This window comes from Vombatus ursinus, unplaced genomic scaffold, assembly GCF_900497805.2.
Source record: "Vombatus ursinus unplaced genomic scaffold, bare-nosed wombat genome assembly UNPS02015152.1, whole genome shotgun sequence".
NCBI classification, from domain to species: Eukaryota; Metazoa; Chordata; class Mammalia; order Diprotodontia; family Vombatidae; genus Vombatus; species Vombatus ursinus.
The window spans coordinates 3,597,958-3,612,138 of NW_020954930.1; the positions used below are offsets into that span (position 1 = coordinate 3,597,958).

At 42.0% G+C, this 14,181-nt stretch overlaps 1 protein-coding gene across 2 annotated transcripts; it reads right to left on the reverse strand.

Annotated features, from left to right (window-relative positions):
* Positions 1-726: 726 nt before the first annotated feature.
* On the reverse strand, positions 727-7,529 carry BRS3 (bombesin receptor subtype 3). 2 transcript variants are annotated; one of them, XM_027846399.1, is made up of 4 exons: positions 7,096-7,529; positions 4,557-4,908; positions 2,907-3,242; positions 727-819 (listed from the first exon to the last, which is right to left on the reverse strand). In XM_027846399.1, exons 1-4 carry the CDS (start codon positions 7,527-7,529, stop codon positions 727-729), a joined length of 1,215 nt encoding a protein of 404 aa, XP_027702200.1. The 2 variants fall into 2 exon arrangements, with proteins under 2 accessions (XP_027702200.1, XP_027702201.1); XM_027846400.1 differs by having other exon boundaries at positions 743-819; positions 2,894-3,242.
* Positions 7,530-14,181: the final 6,652 nt, after the last annotated feature.

A 14,181-nucleotide genomic window follows, 5' to 3' on the forward strand; every position in this document is an offset into this window, starting at 1 on the left:
TGTATACTTTTATATTCATACTTAAAGTTTATTCACGTAAAATTGACTTTCAGGAAACAACATTGAACAAAAGTCAAAACCTTGTTGATATTTCCAGAGACAGTCCTTGGACAGTCCTTGTTTCAACAGTGTTTTTCACATCATGGATGAAAATATTTACGTTTGGTTTCCAAACCTTTCCAGTACAGTCTGACACAGCTCCTCTGGTTTAAGCAAAAATGTGGAGGGAAAGGGTGTTTGTCCATGTATAAGACTACGAATGGTCTGCATACTAATAGCTAGTGGTCACAGGTGGAAAATCAGAGCCTTGGGTGTGGTTCCCTGCTTCTGAATGCTGGACACCTAAAAAGAGAGTACAGCCATGGCTAACTCTCCTTTCGGATTCTTGAATGTCAAATGGAGCCAGCAAGACACTCCAGGGAACAAACATAGCAAAAGTCTGTGTGTTAAAAAACATACAACTTACTAATGGTTCAATTTTGCTTCACTACCTCTTTTTTTTTGGTCTTTCACCACTCAGTGAATTAATTCCACTTTGAAAAATCTTTCTCTTGTGTTCTGCGCATGCATTTCCAGCTTTGTCTCCTTTCTCCTTCCCCTCCCCTGCAACTTTGGCCTTTGCAATTCTTGTCCATGTCTTCATGTCAATTTCCCATAAAGGATCTCCCCAGGCTGGGCCTTTTTCCATTCAGTGGGTACCAGGACAGCACCCTTACCCTTTTTACCTCAGGAGATGTTGGCCTCAGGAAAATCCTTCTCTTTGCCCCACTCCTTTCTCAGTCTTTTCCCTTCTCTGTTCCATTTGTAAGCAAAAGACACCTTAATCGTGGTGAGAAACACAAGGGTAGTGCTTATTACTTATATATGTATATACATAGAGATAGATAGATAGATAGATAGATATAATCACATTTATCTCACATATTCACAAGAGTAGTGTTTATATACCACTATCACAGTGTCAAGGAAAAAGAATACCATAAATTTGTTAGTGAAGTTAGCCATAATAAAGAACCCTCAAATCTCTAATGCTCTCCCAAGTGTCCAGAAATCACCTTCAGAATCATCACAGAGGTCACTTTGCACTTTCTGTAATCCAATCTGCCTGAATAAACTTATTTACACTAAGGTGGAAGAGGCTCCCAGGAATAGTTGTATTTTAAAACAAGATATGGGAAGAGGGCAATGCTCAACTCAAAATAACATCCATTGTGGTGGGATTTCAGAGACTGTGGCTGTCTCATGGTAAAGATATTTTTGGATGGGGTGGGGTCGGGGGAGATTGGCCTTCCCTGTACCCTTCACTTGACACCATGTAGGTGACTACCTATTGCATTTTCACATAAAGTCAGCCCATCATGGAAACTTTTTGACTGATGTTAATAAATGGAAGGAAAAAGTAAGACTCCATTGTGTCAGATTACAGAAGCAGTAAGACAGATGAACCAAACCCTAGTATGTTATTCATACTTGCCATCCTCAAAACATTCCCATTTTCATTTCCATTAAATTTTTGGAGATAGTAGAAGAGAGAACAATGGAAAATAAGAACATTTCCCATCAATTATTAGGAGAACTGGTTTTTTAAAAGAAATTGTATAAAAGATTCTTTATTATCTCTATTTTTGCTACTTTTTTCATACAAAGAGAATAATATAATTTGCATCTGTATGGAAGAGCAGAGATGCAAATAGCATAATTTGGTGTCCATCACATGAGTACAAAGTGAGAAAAGTTAGAAATGTCATCCACAGTCCATGAAGGATTTGGGTCCTATAAGTTAAAGAGTTTGGTTTTTTCTTTCTCTCTTTTTTTTCAAAAGCAAGATAGCTTATTTTAAGGGTACATGTTATTGTCAGGGTGGGTATCATAGACAAAAGAAATGTTTCTGTATACAAGCTGTTCTTGGGATGCCTTCCTTCCTCACCACTACCTAACTTGACATGAGGCTCAGCTCAAATGTCTGTCACCCCCTAAGTAGGACTTTTCCTCATCCAGGTGTAGGTGCCCTTCCAGACAACATTACTTCCCATTTACTCTGTATATGGTTTGTACTGAATTGTCTATATGTATGTTGTCTCCTCTAGAAGAATGTAAGCTCTTTGAGGACAGGGAGTAGCTGACTTTTGTATTTGTAATCTTCAGAGCCTAGCCCAGCCTCTGGCCCATAGCAGATGCTTATTAAATGCTTTAGTAGATGACCTCAAAGGGCTCTTCTATCCCTAAATCTACAATTCTTTGATTCTAGGGGAAGTGTTTAGAGTGATAAAGAGACATTGGGTATCTGAAATCTGCCTTGGCATTCCAGATCTGTCAGGTACTAGCCATGTGTCTACAGACAAATAGTTTGCTTTCACTCAACCACCATTTCTTCATTTCTGATACAGACACTACCTGTCTCACGGGGCTGTTAGTAGGAAAATGCTTTCTAATGCTTGAAGCACTATCGAAATGTGAGTTATGTGTGACCTTTTTTGAAAGGAAATATTCCTGAAAATGCATCTTCCTATATATTGAGTTTTACATTTTTAGTGCTGTGTTGATTTCATTCTCTTACTCCTCCCCTTTCTCTTTCTATAACCATGCATGTCTCCACCTACTAAATGTTTTCTCTCTAGAGTTTAGAAAGTTTTAGAACATCAAATTTTTACTCACAAGAATATAACACACACACACACACACACACACACAAGAATATTTGACTGGACAAGAACCTTCTGTTAAGTATCTCCAATACAATTCAAAGATGAGTAATTAAGTGTTATACTCCTCCCCAGAATTCCTAGCTACACATACACTTGGAAAAAGCTTGATGCCTGCCCTCTTTAACTGATAACAGAGGAGGCACTATCCTCTTCCTTCTTAGCCCCATACCCAGTGAGCAAGGTCACACTAATCTCAGAGACCTGGGTGCTCCCAGTAGCTGAAGCAAGGCCTGTGGTCAGGTTCCTGGTGACAGCTGGACGCCTGGGACATTTGTACTTGAAACAAAAGATTTGTGTTTTAAAATGCTCCCGGAAAGTTTTGCTCAGCCAGTAAAGAGCAAAGGGGTTTACACAGGAATTGCTAAAAGCCAGTGCCCGAGAGAAAATGGTGGCCAGAAGATGCAAGGTAGAAGAATCAATGGAAGAATGATAAGTGAAGGACCGGTAGAGGTAAAGGATATGATTAGGCAGCCAGCAGATAGCAAAAAACCCCACCAGCACCAGCACTGTCTTGGCAACTCGCTTGCGGGATTCAATCTATGAAGCAAAGGAAGAAGAAAGGTTATTTAGCAGGTTAAGATAAACAGAGCATTTGGGGTCCTTAGAACCTAACTAGGCCACATGGAACATCACAATGTAGCCCATCACACCAATTAATTAAAAAGCAAATCACTGAGATGTCTGCTGTGTATGTAGACATCTCTCTATACATTGATAGAAGGAATCAAAAGATCCCCTGGTTTTTAAAGAGAAATATGAGATTTTTTTCCCTATCAAATGAGACTGGGCCTTGGTAACATTTCTATTCATTCTGTTCTTGTCTATGAGAGGTTGGCATACCTGGTCCTATTAATGCTCAGTTACATTTCTGGGAAGTCATGTAATATTGCCCAAGGTTTGCAGACAATGAGAACTACTCAAAAGTGGAATGGGCTCTTTTGGAAGGTAGCCAAGTTCCCCCATCACTGGAATTCCTTATGCATTGGTTAGATTAGAGGATCTTGTTGGGGATCCCAGGATTTATAGCTGGAAAGGATCTTAGAGATCATCTAATCTAACCCCGTAAGTGGTGATTGGTCTTTATTGTTTAAAGGTAGCCTGAATTTCAGAAAACAACCTAAAATCATTTGGATCTAAATCTAGCAAATAAGGTGGCTAATTAGACTAGGGAAGGCCAGGTTTGGTCAAAAACAAGATGTGATTTGTGACAGGATTTATTCTTTGAGGTTGTATATGCCTCCCAAAGAAGAGTTCCCCCAATGGTCTCTGCCCTGGCAATATGGTAGGAATCCATGTGTAGACCCTCCTGGAGGTACTGCTTGAAAGAAGGTAATGCTCACTAGTCAGAAGGGTACTGGCCCAGGGATCAGAAGAACTGATCCTCTCTGCTCTGCCACTTTTGGTCATGTATCCTTGGGCAAGTCACCTTCCCTCCTGGGGCTTCAATTGTGGCATACAACAAAGAATTGGATTAGCTGGTTTTTTAAGTCCCCTTCAGCTTTAAAGACCCATTATCCTTCTAGGCCTAACAGTCTGTAATAAACAATGACCCATTTGTACAGTCACCTTCCCTCTCAGAGCCTCAGTTGCTTCATCTGTAAAATGGAGATTATGCCTGGCACTTCCTATCAGACAGGCACGTTGCAAAGAAAGCATTTGGTAAGCCTTTATGTACTGCATACAAAGGGGGATTCGTGTATTAGTATTCAGTGGCTCCCCTCTCTGAACTCTGGTGGCTGCCCTAGTCTCTGCTTCCCGTCTCCTAAAGTCTTTATCACTAAGTGATGGGAAATTCCACTGTCTAGCTCAGCTTTGGGCTAGCTGGTAATGTCAGCTCTGATTCATCCATACCTGCTTGCGGGCATGTTCTTGCTCTTCGGCGGGTATTTCGATGGTGCTTTTGTAAAGAGCTTTGGCAATCAGAACATAGTAGACAGAAATGACAGAGAGGGGAATAATGTAGAAGACCAAGAAGCATAGGAGAGAATGAGCCTCTTGCCTGTTCTTTTCGGAAACAGGATAAGGAGCACAGGCTTCAAAAGACTCGTTTTTTTCAGGATTATAGAAAGGATATAAATCTGAGAATACAGCCTCCGGGATAGCAAGAACCATGGAGAGGATCCAGATACAGCCAACTTTTGCACAGGTCTTCAGGAAGGCATCAGAAGCCGGCAGTTCCAGGGGCTTCACTATTGCCTTGTATCTGCAAGTGTAACCAGAGGCAGAGAGAGTCAGCAACAAGAGCAGAAAGGTTCTGTGGCCTGATGGGCAAGGGTACAATGCCATACCATATCATACCATACTAGACTATACCGCACTGTACCATAGCATACTATACCATGCCATGCCATATGATATGAGCCAATATGAGGCATTGGCCCACAACAAATGACTCAGCAAACTTTGCTTGGGTGCTAAGGGATATGGAAGTTTGATGATAGGTGCTCAAAGTCTAGCAGAAGGATGGGGCACCAACCCAGGTTGCTAACATATATCATATGTATCATGCTGCTTTCTCAACGGGTTTGGAACTCAAAAAATTTTTAAAAGTGAATGTAATATACAACCCATTTAAAATTCTTACCTTTTTTAGTGAGGGGGAGGGGAGGGAGAGAGGAAGAAAATTTGGAACTCAGACTTTTTTTAAATGAAAGTCAAAAATTCTCTTCACATGTAATTTGAAAAAATACTATTAAAAATAAAATTAAATGAGCATGAAAAGTTGAAAAAATTAATGTTAAAAATAAACACATTAAAAATTATATCCTAGGGGCAGCTGGGTGGCACATTGGATAGAGCAACGGCCCTGGAGTCAGGAGGACCTGAGTTCAAATCTGGCCTCAGACACTTGATACTTACTAGCTGTGTGACCCTGGGCAAGTCACTTAACCCTGATTGCCTTGCCAAAATATATGTATATATCCTATAGCATTGCTAAAAGCATTGGATTTGAAGCCGGGGCCTTGAGTTTTAGTGCCAGCCCTAACACTAGCTAGCTGTCATTGGCAAGCCACTTCCGCTGTCTAGGCCACATTTTCTGAGTCTATGAGCAGGGATTCTTAACCTTTTTGTGGGTATTGGCCCCCTTTGGCAATCTGGAGCCTATGGACCTCTTCTCCAAACAATACTTTTAAATGTATAAACTAAAACACATGGGATTGCTAAGGAAACCAATTATATTGAAATCAAGTTCTGAAACTGTTTCTTCAAAAAGATACTCATGGACCCCAGGCTAAGGCTAAAGTCACCTCGAGCTCAAAGTCCTAAGATCCTAGGTTCAAAAGGAATTTTCACAGGGCTTGAGAGCTGCAAGGGACCTTAAGCATCATTAGGTCAACCTCTCTTCCAATACAAGTCTACAAACTGGGGCCCAGCATGGAGGAATGACTTGGCTAGAGTCACATAACTAGCTAGAGGCTGACTGGAACCAAGGTCTGCTGGCTTTAAACCCAGTGTTTTTTTTTTCTACCACATTAAGGCAACCTCCCACTCAGATCAATACAATCTCAGAAATGAGCTGCCACCATTTATCAGCTGGCTGATCTGATTTGGATTGCTAGTTCCTAAATAGATCACATCTCATCTTTTTTTTCTTGTAGCACCTATTCCCTTTACCCATTATGTGAGGTGCTCTAGGTTTAGGATTTTAGATCCTTACATTATTTTCCCTTTTTTGAGGTCAATAGTAAATTCTTAGGGTGTTGATTCCTGTGTGATAGTAACTGAGTGTACTGAACATCACAATCTGACCATGAGAGAATGTCCTTTCCATCAGTTGCTAAAGGTCAAAATGGATGAATTTATGTCTGCAAGACCTAAAATGTTATTAACCAGCCACAGAGAAAACAAACAGAAGTAAGCCATGACATTACCTAGCACTCCCAGGAAGCCAAAAACCTCATCGTTTTATTGCCAGAAGTGACAGCTTGGCTGCTTGATTAATTCCAAACTAATTAGTTGCGAACATCTGTATGTTAAAGCCTCCTATCAGTGGTCAATTTCACACCTGCGCTAATATCCTGGCATTGTCTCCTATGTGCCACTAGGCTGCACTAATGTATAAGGTATGGCTGTTCAGGGGCACCTTAGCCAGATACCTTGATGCACCACAGAAAAGACATAATTTTCAGTATTGCTGCAGACAATTATCCTTCTGGGAAAGTCTTTTTCCTCTGTATATCCTATCATTCTGTGAGAAATCATCTCCAAAAAGGTAATTTTCAGCCTCTTCCTAGATTGGAGAGCAGTAATTTGAAGTTTAGAGCTTTTAAAAACTTTTGTTATCCCAACCTGAAGCCCCACCACAACCAGCTAAGTCCAGGGCAAAACCTTCCCTCCTTTCCCACAACTTTCCTCCCTTGACAGACATGATAGAGAAAGAGAAACCCACCTGTCAGCGCTGAGAATGGTAAGTGTGAACACTGACACGCCGACTGAAGTGAGCTGGATAAAGGAGAGGAGCTTGCAACCGAGTCTTCCGAATAGCCAGGTATCCGCAACATACCGGGTTGCGTCTACTGGCACACAGGTTATTAGAAGCAAAAGATCTCCAAAAGCCAAGCTGGTGATAAAAATGTTTGGAACTGTTTGCATGGACTTGATCTTGAAAAAGACTTTGATGAGAATAGCATTTCCAAGGAGACCCACCGAAATGATCACGGAATAAGTCAAAAAAATGGTACACAGGATTCGTGATCCTACAGATGTGTCTTCAGTCTTTCCCTTATCCGTAGTATCATTAAAAATACTAGATGCTGATGGTGCTGTATCATTTGTGATCGAATGGAAAGCCTGGTTAGGTGAATTGAGCTGTCCTTGAGACATTTCCTCCAAAAGAGACTTTAGTCTTTTACGTGTCTTCTGCTCAGTTCAAATACGAGTTGATCAGTACATCGAATGCCTATATCAAGTAAGAAGGGGATTATAGGAAAAGAACTGGATCTAGTAGACTGTATGGAAAGAAAATTCAAGATATCTGAATACAGTAACTCATTTCTTTCAGTTTTGTGTCTCCCAGCATGCTTGGCTAATGCTCACCGTTCAGGCACTGAAGAGTGTGGGAGATGGAGGAGTTTTATTGGTGTTTCAGTGACAGAGGGATAGGGAGGGGTTGGGGGGAAATGTTCTGTAGTTCCTTATTCTTCCCTGTTGGGGAAGTCGTATGAATAACCAGACAATATTTTTAAAAACCACTTTTTTATTGGAGAAGCTCTATTTCCTCATCTATCCAGTTTTTAAAAACTGCATAGATATTGTGAGAAATGCTTTCTCTCTAGAAAAGGGCTCATTTATTTACATGCAATTAGAGTGGTCGCTGGAGTTTTCTCGTGACAACAAAGCATGTGGGACCCCTGATGGCACCAACTTGAATTCACTTTCCCAGGTTTAATATTAAAGAGACTCTGACCCAAAAGTGCACATTACTCACAGCTGTCATTTACATAGATCAAGAACCTATGATTTCAGCATTAATCAGAATTCCCTAGGCCAGTGAGTATTACAACCTATCCATAACATTTAATCTAAACTGCATTGGCTCTCAGATGGTTAAGGGACTTGCCCGTGGTCACATAGCTAATAAGTGTCAGAAATGAAATTGAACCCACTTTTTCCAGATTCTAAGTTCAGCCTTCTAGCCACTATGGCATACTCCCTCGTGTTGTGGACGCTTCTGTGATCAAAAGGGTCTAGAGACACTTCTTAATTGAGAGTTTCACTATATATCATAGGATCAGAAATGTAAAGCCATCGGAGATCTTAGAGGACGTCAGATTCCGAACCCCAAATCTTAGGAGATGATGAGAAAAGCCCAGACAGGTTCAATAATTTGCCCAAAGTCGACTAAGCTATAAGCAAAGGAGCCAGGATTCGAACCCTGATCCTCTGACTAAATCTCTGACTATGTGCTTTCCACTATACTATACTGTCTTCTCTCAGGATACTCTCAGTTACTCCTTTTGTAAGCAGACAGTTCGCAAAGTTCAGAAAATGAAGAGATTGAATTACTGTTCAACGAAAACAAGCGGAACTCATAGAAGGTCTCAAGGGAAATGGTGATGCCTATCTTTGGGCATTTCTTTCCCAGATGTGCTCATAAGAGACCCTCACTCACAAGCATTGCCATGGGTCAGGTTCCTAGTGGGTTACTGCCTCTAAAGTAACTGCTCAGTATTCTCTCATCAAGGCTTTAGGGGTCACTAGTTGGTGTTCCACTCCATGCTTCCTTTGGTGGTCTATCTGTCACCTGTCTCAGTTCCTAGAAGATGGTATCAGTCATCCCTTTGCCTTCCTCCTCTGGCCTATGTCACCAAGAACCATCTAGGCTGACTGGGCCAGAGGAAGACCTACCAACATTAGGAGTGCCCTTCTCCCTTGCCCACTCCCCTCCCCTGGGATGCCAGAACCCACGCAGGCAGTTTGACTGCTCACATGGGTGGATGAGAAGGAAGTCACCAATTCTCTTCCTTCTGGTGAGATGGAGGACAACCAGCCTTTACCATCTGCCCTACCTCTACTCCAAGCATCTGACCTACTGATCTAATTACTTAGGACCTCTGGCCTTTGCCATATGATCCACAGTTGCACTGTTAGCATTTTCAGGCTTTTCTGTCCACCCTACAGCTGAATTTTCTTTTATGTGTTGCCCCCCCCCCCAATTATAATGAAAGTTCTTTGAAAGCAATGATTGTCTTATTTTTCCTCTTTGTACCCCCAGCAACGCTTACTAAATGCTTATTCAGTCAATTGGGTGGACTTCATTAGAACTCAGAATGCAGGTACAAATCAATGTGTTCTGAGCGGCCTTCTCCTGTACCATTGTTTTCATGAGCTCTTGCCTCCCACCGACACCCTCCTAGGGATCAGGAATACCCATAATCCCTGACAACTTCCGAGCAATTCTGCATCCCCACTACGGAACTGAGTCTAAGTAAACTTCACAGTCAGATGCCTTTTCTCCCCCAGCACCAGAGCAATGAATCTTCCACCTTCCTTGGCACTTCTCATAGGTCTAGAGGCCAGGTAGACCCTCAATTCCCTTATTACCCCTCTGAAACTGACTGGGTGAGGTTCTTCAAATTACCCATGACTGCTTTCTTTACCTCCCAGAAAAGAGGGATGGACCTGTGGAAAGCCAAGCATTCTCCTAGTGGAGCCATGTGCACCAAGGGGAATAAAAATTTCTCTCTGTAACAACACAGAGTGTCCCAAAAGTTTTTGTGCAGTTTTAAGTTATTAAAACTTAAAACTGCACATTATCTCATTTGATTTTCACCACAACTCTGTGAGACAGGCACTATACAGCTCCTTTTATGCCCTTTACAGATGAGGAAACAGAACCTAAGAGAGGGTAAATGACTTAGCCAGGATCACACAGCTCGGAAGTGTTAGAGGCAGTTTTCAAACTCAGGTGTCTCCTGAGTCCAGGTTCAGCGTGCATTCCATACAGCCTCTTTATATTTTCACAGGACTGATGTCATTTCTGAGAGGTACCAACTCAGATCACCTAGGTTTAGTGACTAACTTTGCCATGTGATGAATTGGAGTCTTTGCATGAATAACTATGACTAAGTCTTATGTGATGCCAAAGCAAACTTTGAAAGGGTAAAAATCCACTCCAGCAATAGTAATAGGAAAGTTCAGGAGGGAGGGGGCTTTTGGGGAAAAGAGAATTAGTTCAATTTTAAACACGTTGAGTTTAAGATGGAGGGCACTAGAGATGACTCAGTCTAACCCTTCGTTTTACATGTGAGGAAATTAAAGCCCAGAGAGATAAAGTGACCCGTGTGAGACGACAGAGGTCGGAAGTAACAGAGGTGGGATTAGAAGCCAGGTCTTTCGATTCCAAGTCTATCATTCTTTCTACTAGATGACAGTTGCCCCTTAAATGTCGTCTGGAAAGAATTCCATTCTATTCCATTCATTTCAATTCAACAAACATTAAGGGAAGGCCATGTGCAAGGCCATGCGTGCCACTGGGCTTTGGAGTAGGGAAGAACCATGGTCAGGTTCTCCCTTTAACGTTGACAGCTGTGTGACTGTAGGCAAATCACTTTACCTCTCAATGCCCCGAGCACTGAATAAGTTGTGGAATATCAATGAGTGTGGTTACAAAATATATAGTCATTTGAAGAAGAGAACGTGTACAGCTCGGGGTATCAGAGAAGAACGTAGAAATCCAGGGCTAGAAGGGACTTTGGAACATGGAGAATAGTCAATCATGGAATGTTAGAGAACACAGACAGTCAGAACTGGAAAGGATCTGAGAAAATAAAACATGGAATGTCAGCGCTTGAAGATATCTCAGAGACCAGCTAGTTCATTTTACAGACAAGGAAACCGAGGCCCAGCAGAGGAAAGTGGATTGCCCAAGGTCATACGGTTGTAGACTCCCAGGCCACAGGGTTTTTTCCACTCCTCCATATGACATGTCTACCTACACAGGCATATGGATAGAAATTACTGACTAAATGGATTCATGCTGATATGTCAAGGACTGACTTTGTCTTTCTCCCCAGGATAGTCTGCATTCTAAAAGAGGAACTGGGAGAAGGCAATATATCACCAAATGAAGCTCTAATGGTGGAAGCCCATAATAAAGTGGCAGGAGTGCTAGACTTGAGGCCAGGAAGAAGTGGAAAGAGCTTCTATGAAACTGGAATTGACCTTCTTGGCTGGCTGTTACCTAACCTCTCTGATCTTCATTTTCCTGCTACGTAAAATTACAAAAATCATACGTGTATTCTATTTCATAAGGTTATCATTAAAAAAAAAACTGAGTACTTCCAAAAATATTATGTTAACATGAGAGATTATGAACTATTCTTTTTTTTTTCTTTTTTGGTGAGGCGATTGGGGTTAAGTGACTTGTCCAGGGTCACACAGCTAGTAAGTGTTAAGTGTCTGAGACTGAATTTGAACTCAGGTCCTCCTGACTCCAAGGCCAGAGCTCTATTCACTGCGCCACCTAGCGGCCCCTGTTATGAACTATTCTTATGGTTTAAGAGAAAAGATTTGACCTGGCCCTACCCAAAGGTACATAGTAATAAGCAGTGTCCGTACAACGAAAGTTCAGTTTTCCTGATCAAATCAAATGTCTTGGAGTCAGGGACTCAAAGAATCATGGGACCTTAGAGCCAAAAGTGTCCGGTAGGCATCCTACCTGAAAGGTTACCGGCTTCTACTGTAGGATCAGAAATTTCTCTGGTTCTTTAACTGCCTGAGGCAGAATGGAAGATGACATATAGACTGGCCAAAATGATCTCTTAGAAAATTAGGACCCCAAATAAAAGTATGCTGACACTAAAAATGGGGAGGTGGGGCAGGGGCAAGAGGAGGTGAAGGGAGTGATTGATGGGCAAGTAGGACCTGCCAGCTGGTTGTGGATGGTGATTCATTCACTTGCGTAAGATACTTGACAGGATTTGTCTTGTTATGCCAGAGAAGCATATTTCCTAATGATTTGCTTCAATTTCCTCAGTGCCTCAACAAGCCAAATACAATAGATTGGATTACTTTGTGTAGACTTCCCCAATGGACTTTGATATTTGAATATACAGATTTGAATATTGATTTCTCGCTCTTTTAGAACATCTGTGAATGAATGAATGGAAAGGCATTTATTAAACACTATGTGTTAAGCAGTGTGCTAAGTGCTGGGGAAGCAGAGAGAAAGACAAGATTGTCCCAGCTCTCAAGGAGGGTTTTGTGGCAGGGAGGACACAAGGCCCAGGAGTCCTTAGAGTGCTCTGGCAGGTCAGATGGTAACATCAAGGCAGATGACAAGCCCTGGTGGGCCACTCTCTTACCAGAAGGATTGTGGATGATGACACCCCTCTCATCCAAGCAGTGTCCCCATGTGGGTCATGTCCCTGCTACATAACTGTGGAGTAGGGAGTAGCGGACCCTGAGGTTGAAGTGGCTTAGACATTCTGGGCTAGCTTCATTGGACTGGGGCATCAGCACATGTCCAGGAAGGGGCCTCCCACACCTGGTGGGAACTGGGCAGTGGAGACTAGACTGAGAGAGGAGAAGTTCTTGGCTCCCCAGAGGGCCTGCTCCTGCTGATAATAACAATCCTCTACATATGTCTGGCTTATGGTGCACAAAACACATTTATACTTGCATGAGGTAGACATTATTACAGATAGCAAATCTGAGGTACAGAGAGATCAAGTGACTTACTCAAGCTTCATTGTTGTTAAGTTATTTTTCAGTCGTGTCTGACTATTCGTGAACCCATTTGGGGTTTTCTTGGCAAAGATACTGGAGTGGTTTGCCATTTCCTTCTCCACCTTGTTTTACAGATGAGGAAACTGAGGTAAACAGGGTGAAGTGACTTGCCCAGGGTCACACAGCTAGTAAGTGTCTGAGGCCAGATTTTGTTGTTGTTGTTTGTTTTTTGGGTGAGGCAATTGGGGTTAAGTGACTTGCCCAGGGTCACACAGCCAGTAAGTGTCATGTGTCTGAGGTCGGATTTGAACTCAGGTCCTCCTGCCTCCAGGCCTGGCTCTCTTTCCTCTGCAGCACCACCTTGCTACCCAAGGTCACACAGCTAGTAAGTGGTTGAGCCAGGAACCGAAGCGAGCCTTTTTAGTTCCTGAGTCCAGTGTTCACCGCTGAGCATACCACCACCCTACCCAGCCAAGCAGACTGGAATGCTGGATGCCACAGGCCATGAGAGGGGGAACACCACCCCACCCCCACCAGAACTAAGCTTTTAGTAAATAAAGAAAGATTCCCAGTCCAGAAAATGCTATCGTTATATTGCTAGTTATTACCATGTCCTAAATAACAGTGTTTAATGCAAATACTGGTATTTGTACGTGTCAAACCACATTATTTAAAGCTTATTGCATGTATAAGCAGCTCCCTAGGACATATCGACTAAATTGTAGATGACTTGTGATCTGCGTTGGTGGAGGGATCACCCACACTGAGAATTCTCCATGCTGCTAAGATTGTAGATTCTTGGTAGTATTTGTGTAATACCTGTTTACACCTGTTTTGAACACAATAGAGTGACTTGTAGCATCTAGAACTAGTCATATTCAGAATGAAATATAACTATATTTAAGCATACCTTGGAGGTAAGTAAACTCCAATTTGTGAAAATTTGGACTTACACAAAAGACAAATGAGGGGGGTCGTTACTTTGTAAAAGAAAAATAATTATTATCCGTATTTCCATGGTGCATTGACAGTGGCTTTCAACTTATGCAGCTCTGTAGGTTTTGCAAGGGATCCTCAAATACTTCATCAAGTATATATACCATCTATAGCCTCCCCCCCCAAATTGTCTCACACATATTTGCATTTCTCATGCTTGAATGTATGTAGATACTATGGCAATAAGACAGAAATTCATTTCAAAGTTTACTGAACTCATGGGAGCTTTTTGAGAAGCAATCAAGTCGTGGCAAAACCTCAGGACCTTGGAGAGATCTGGGTTCAAATTCCATCTCTAGCCCTTACTAGT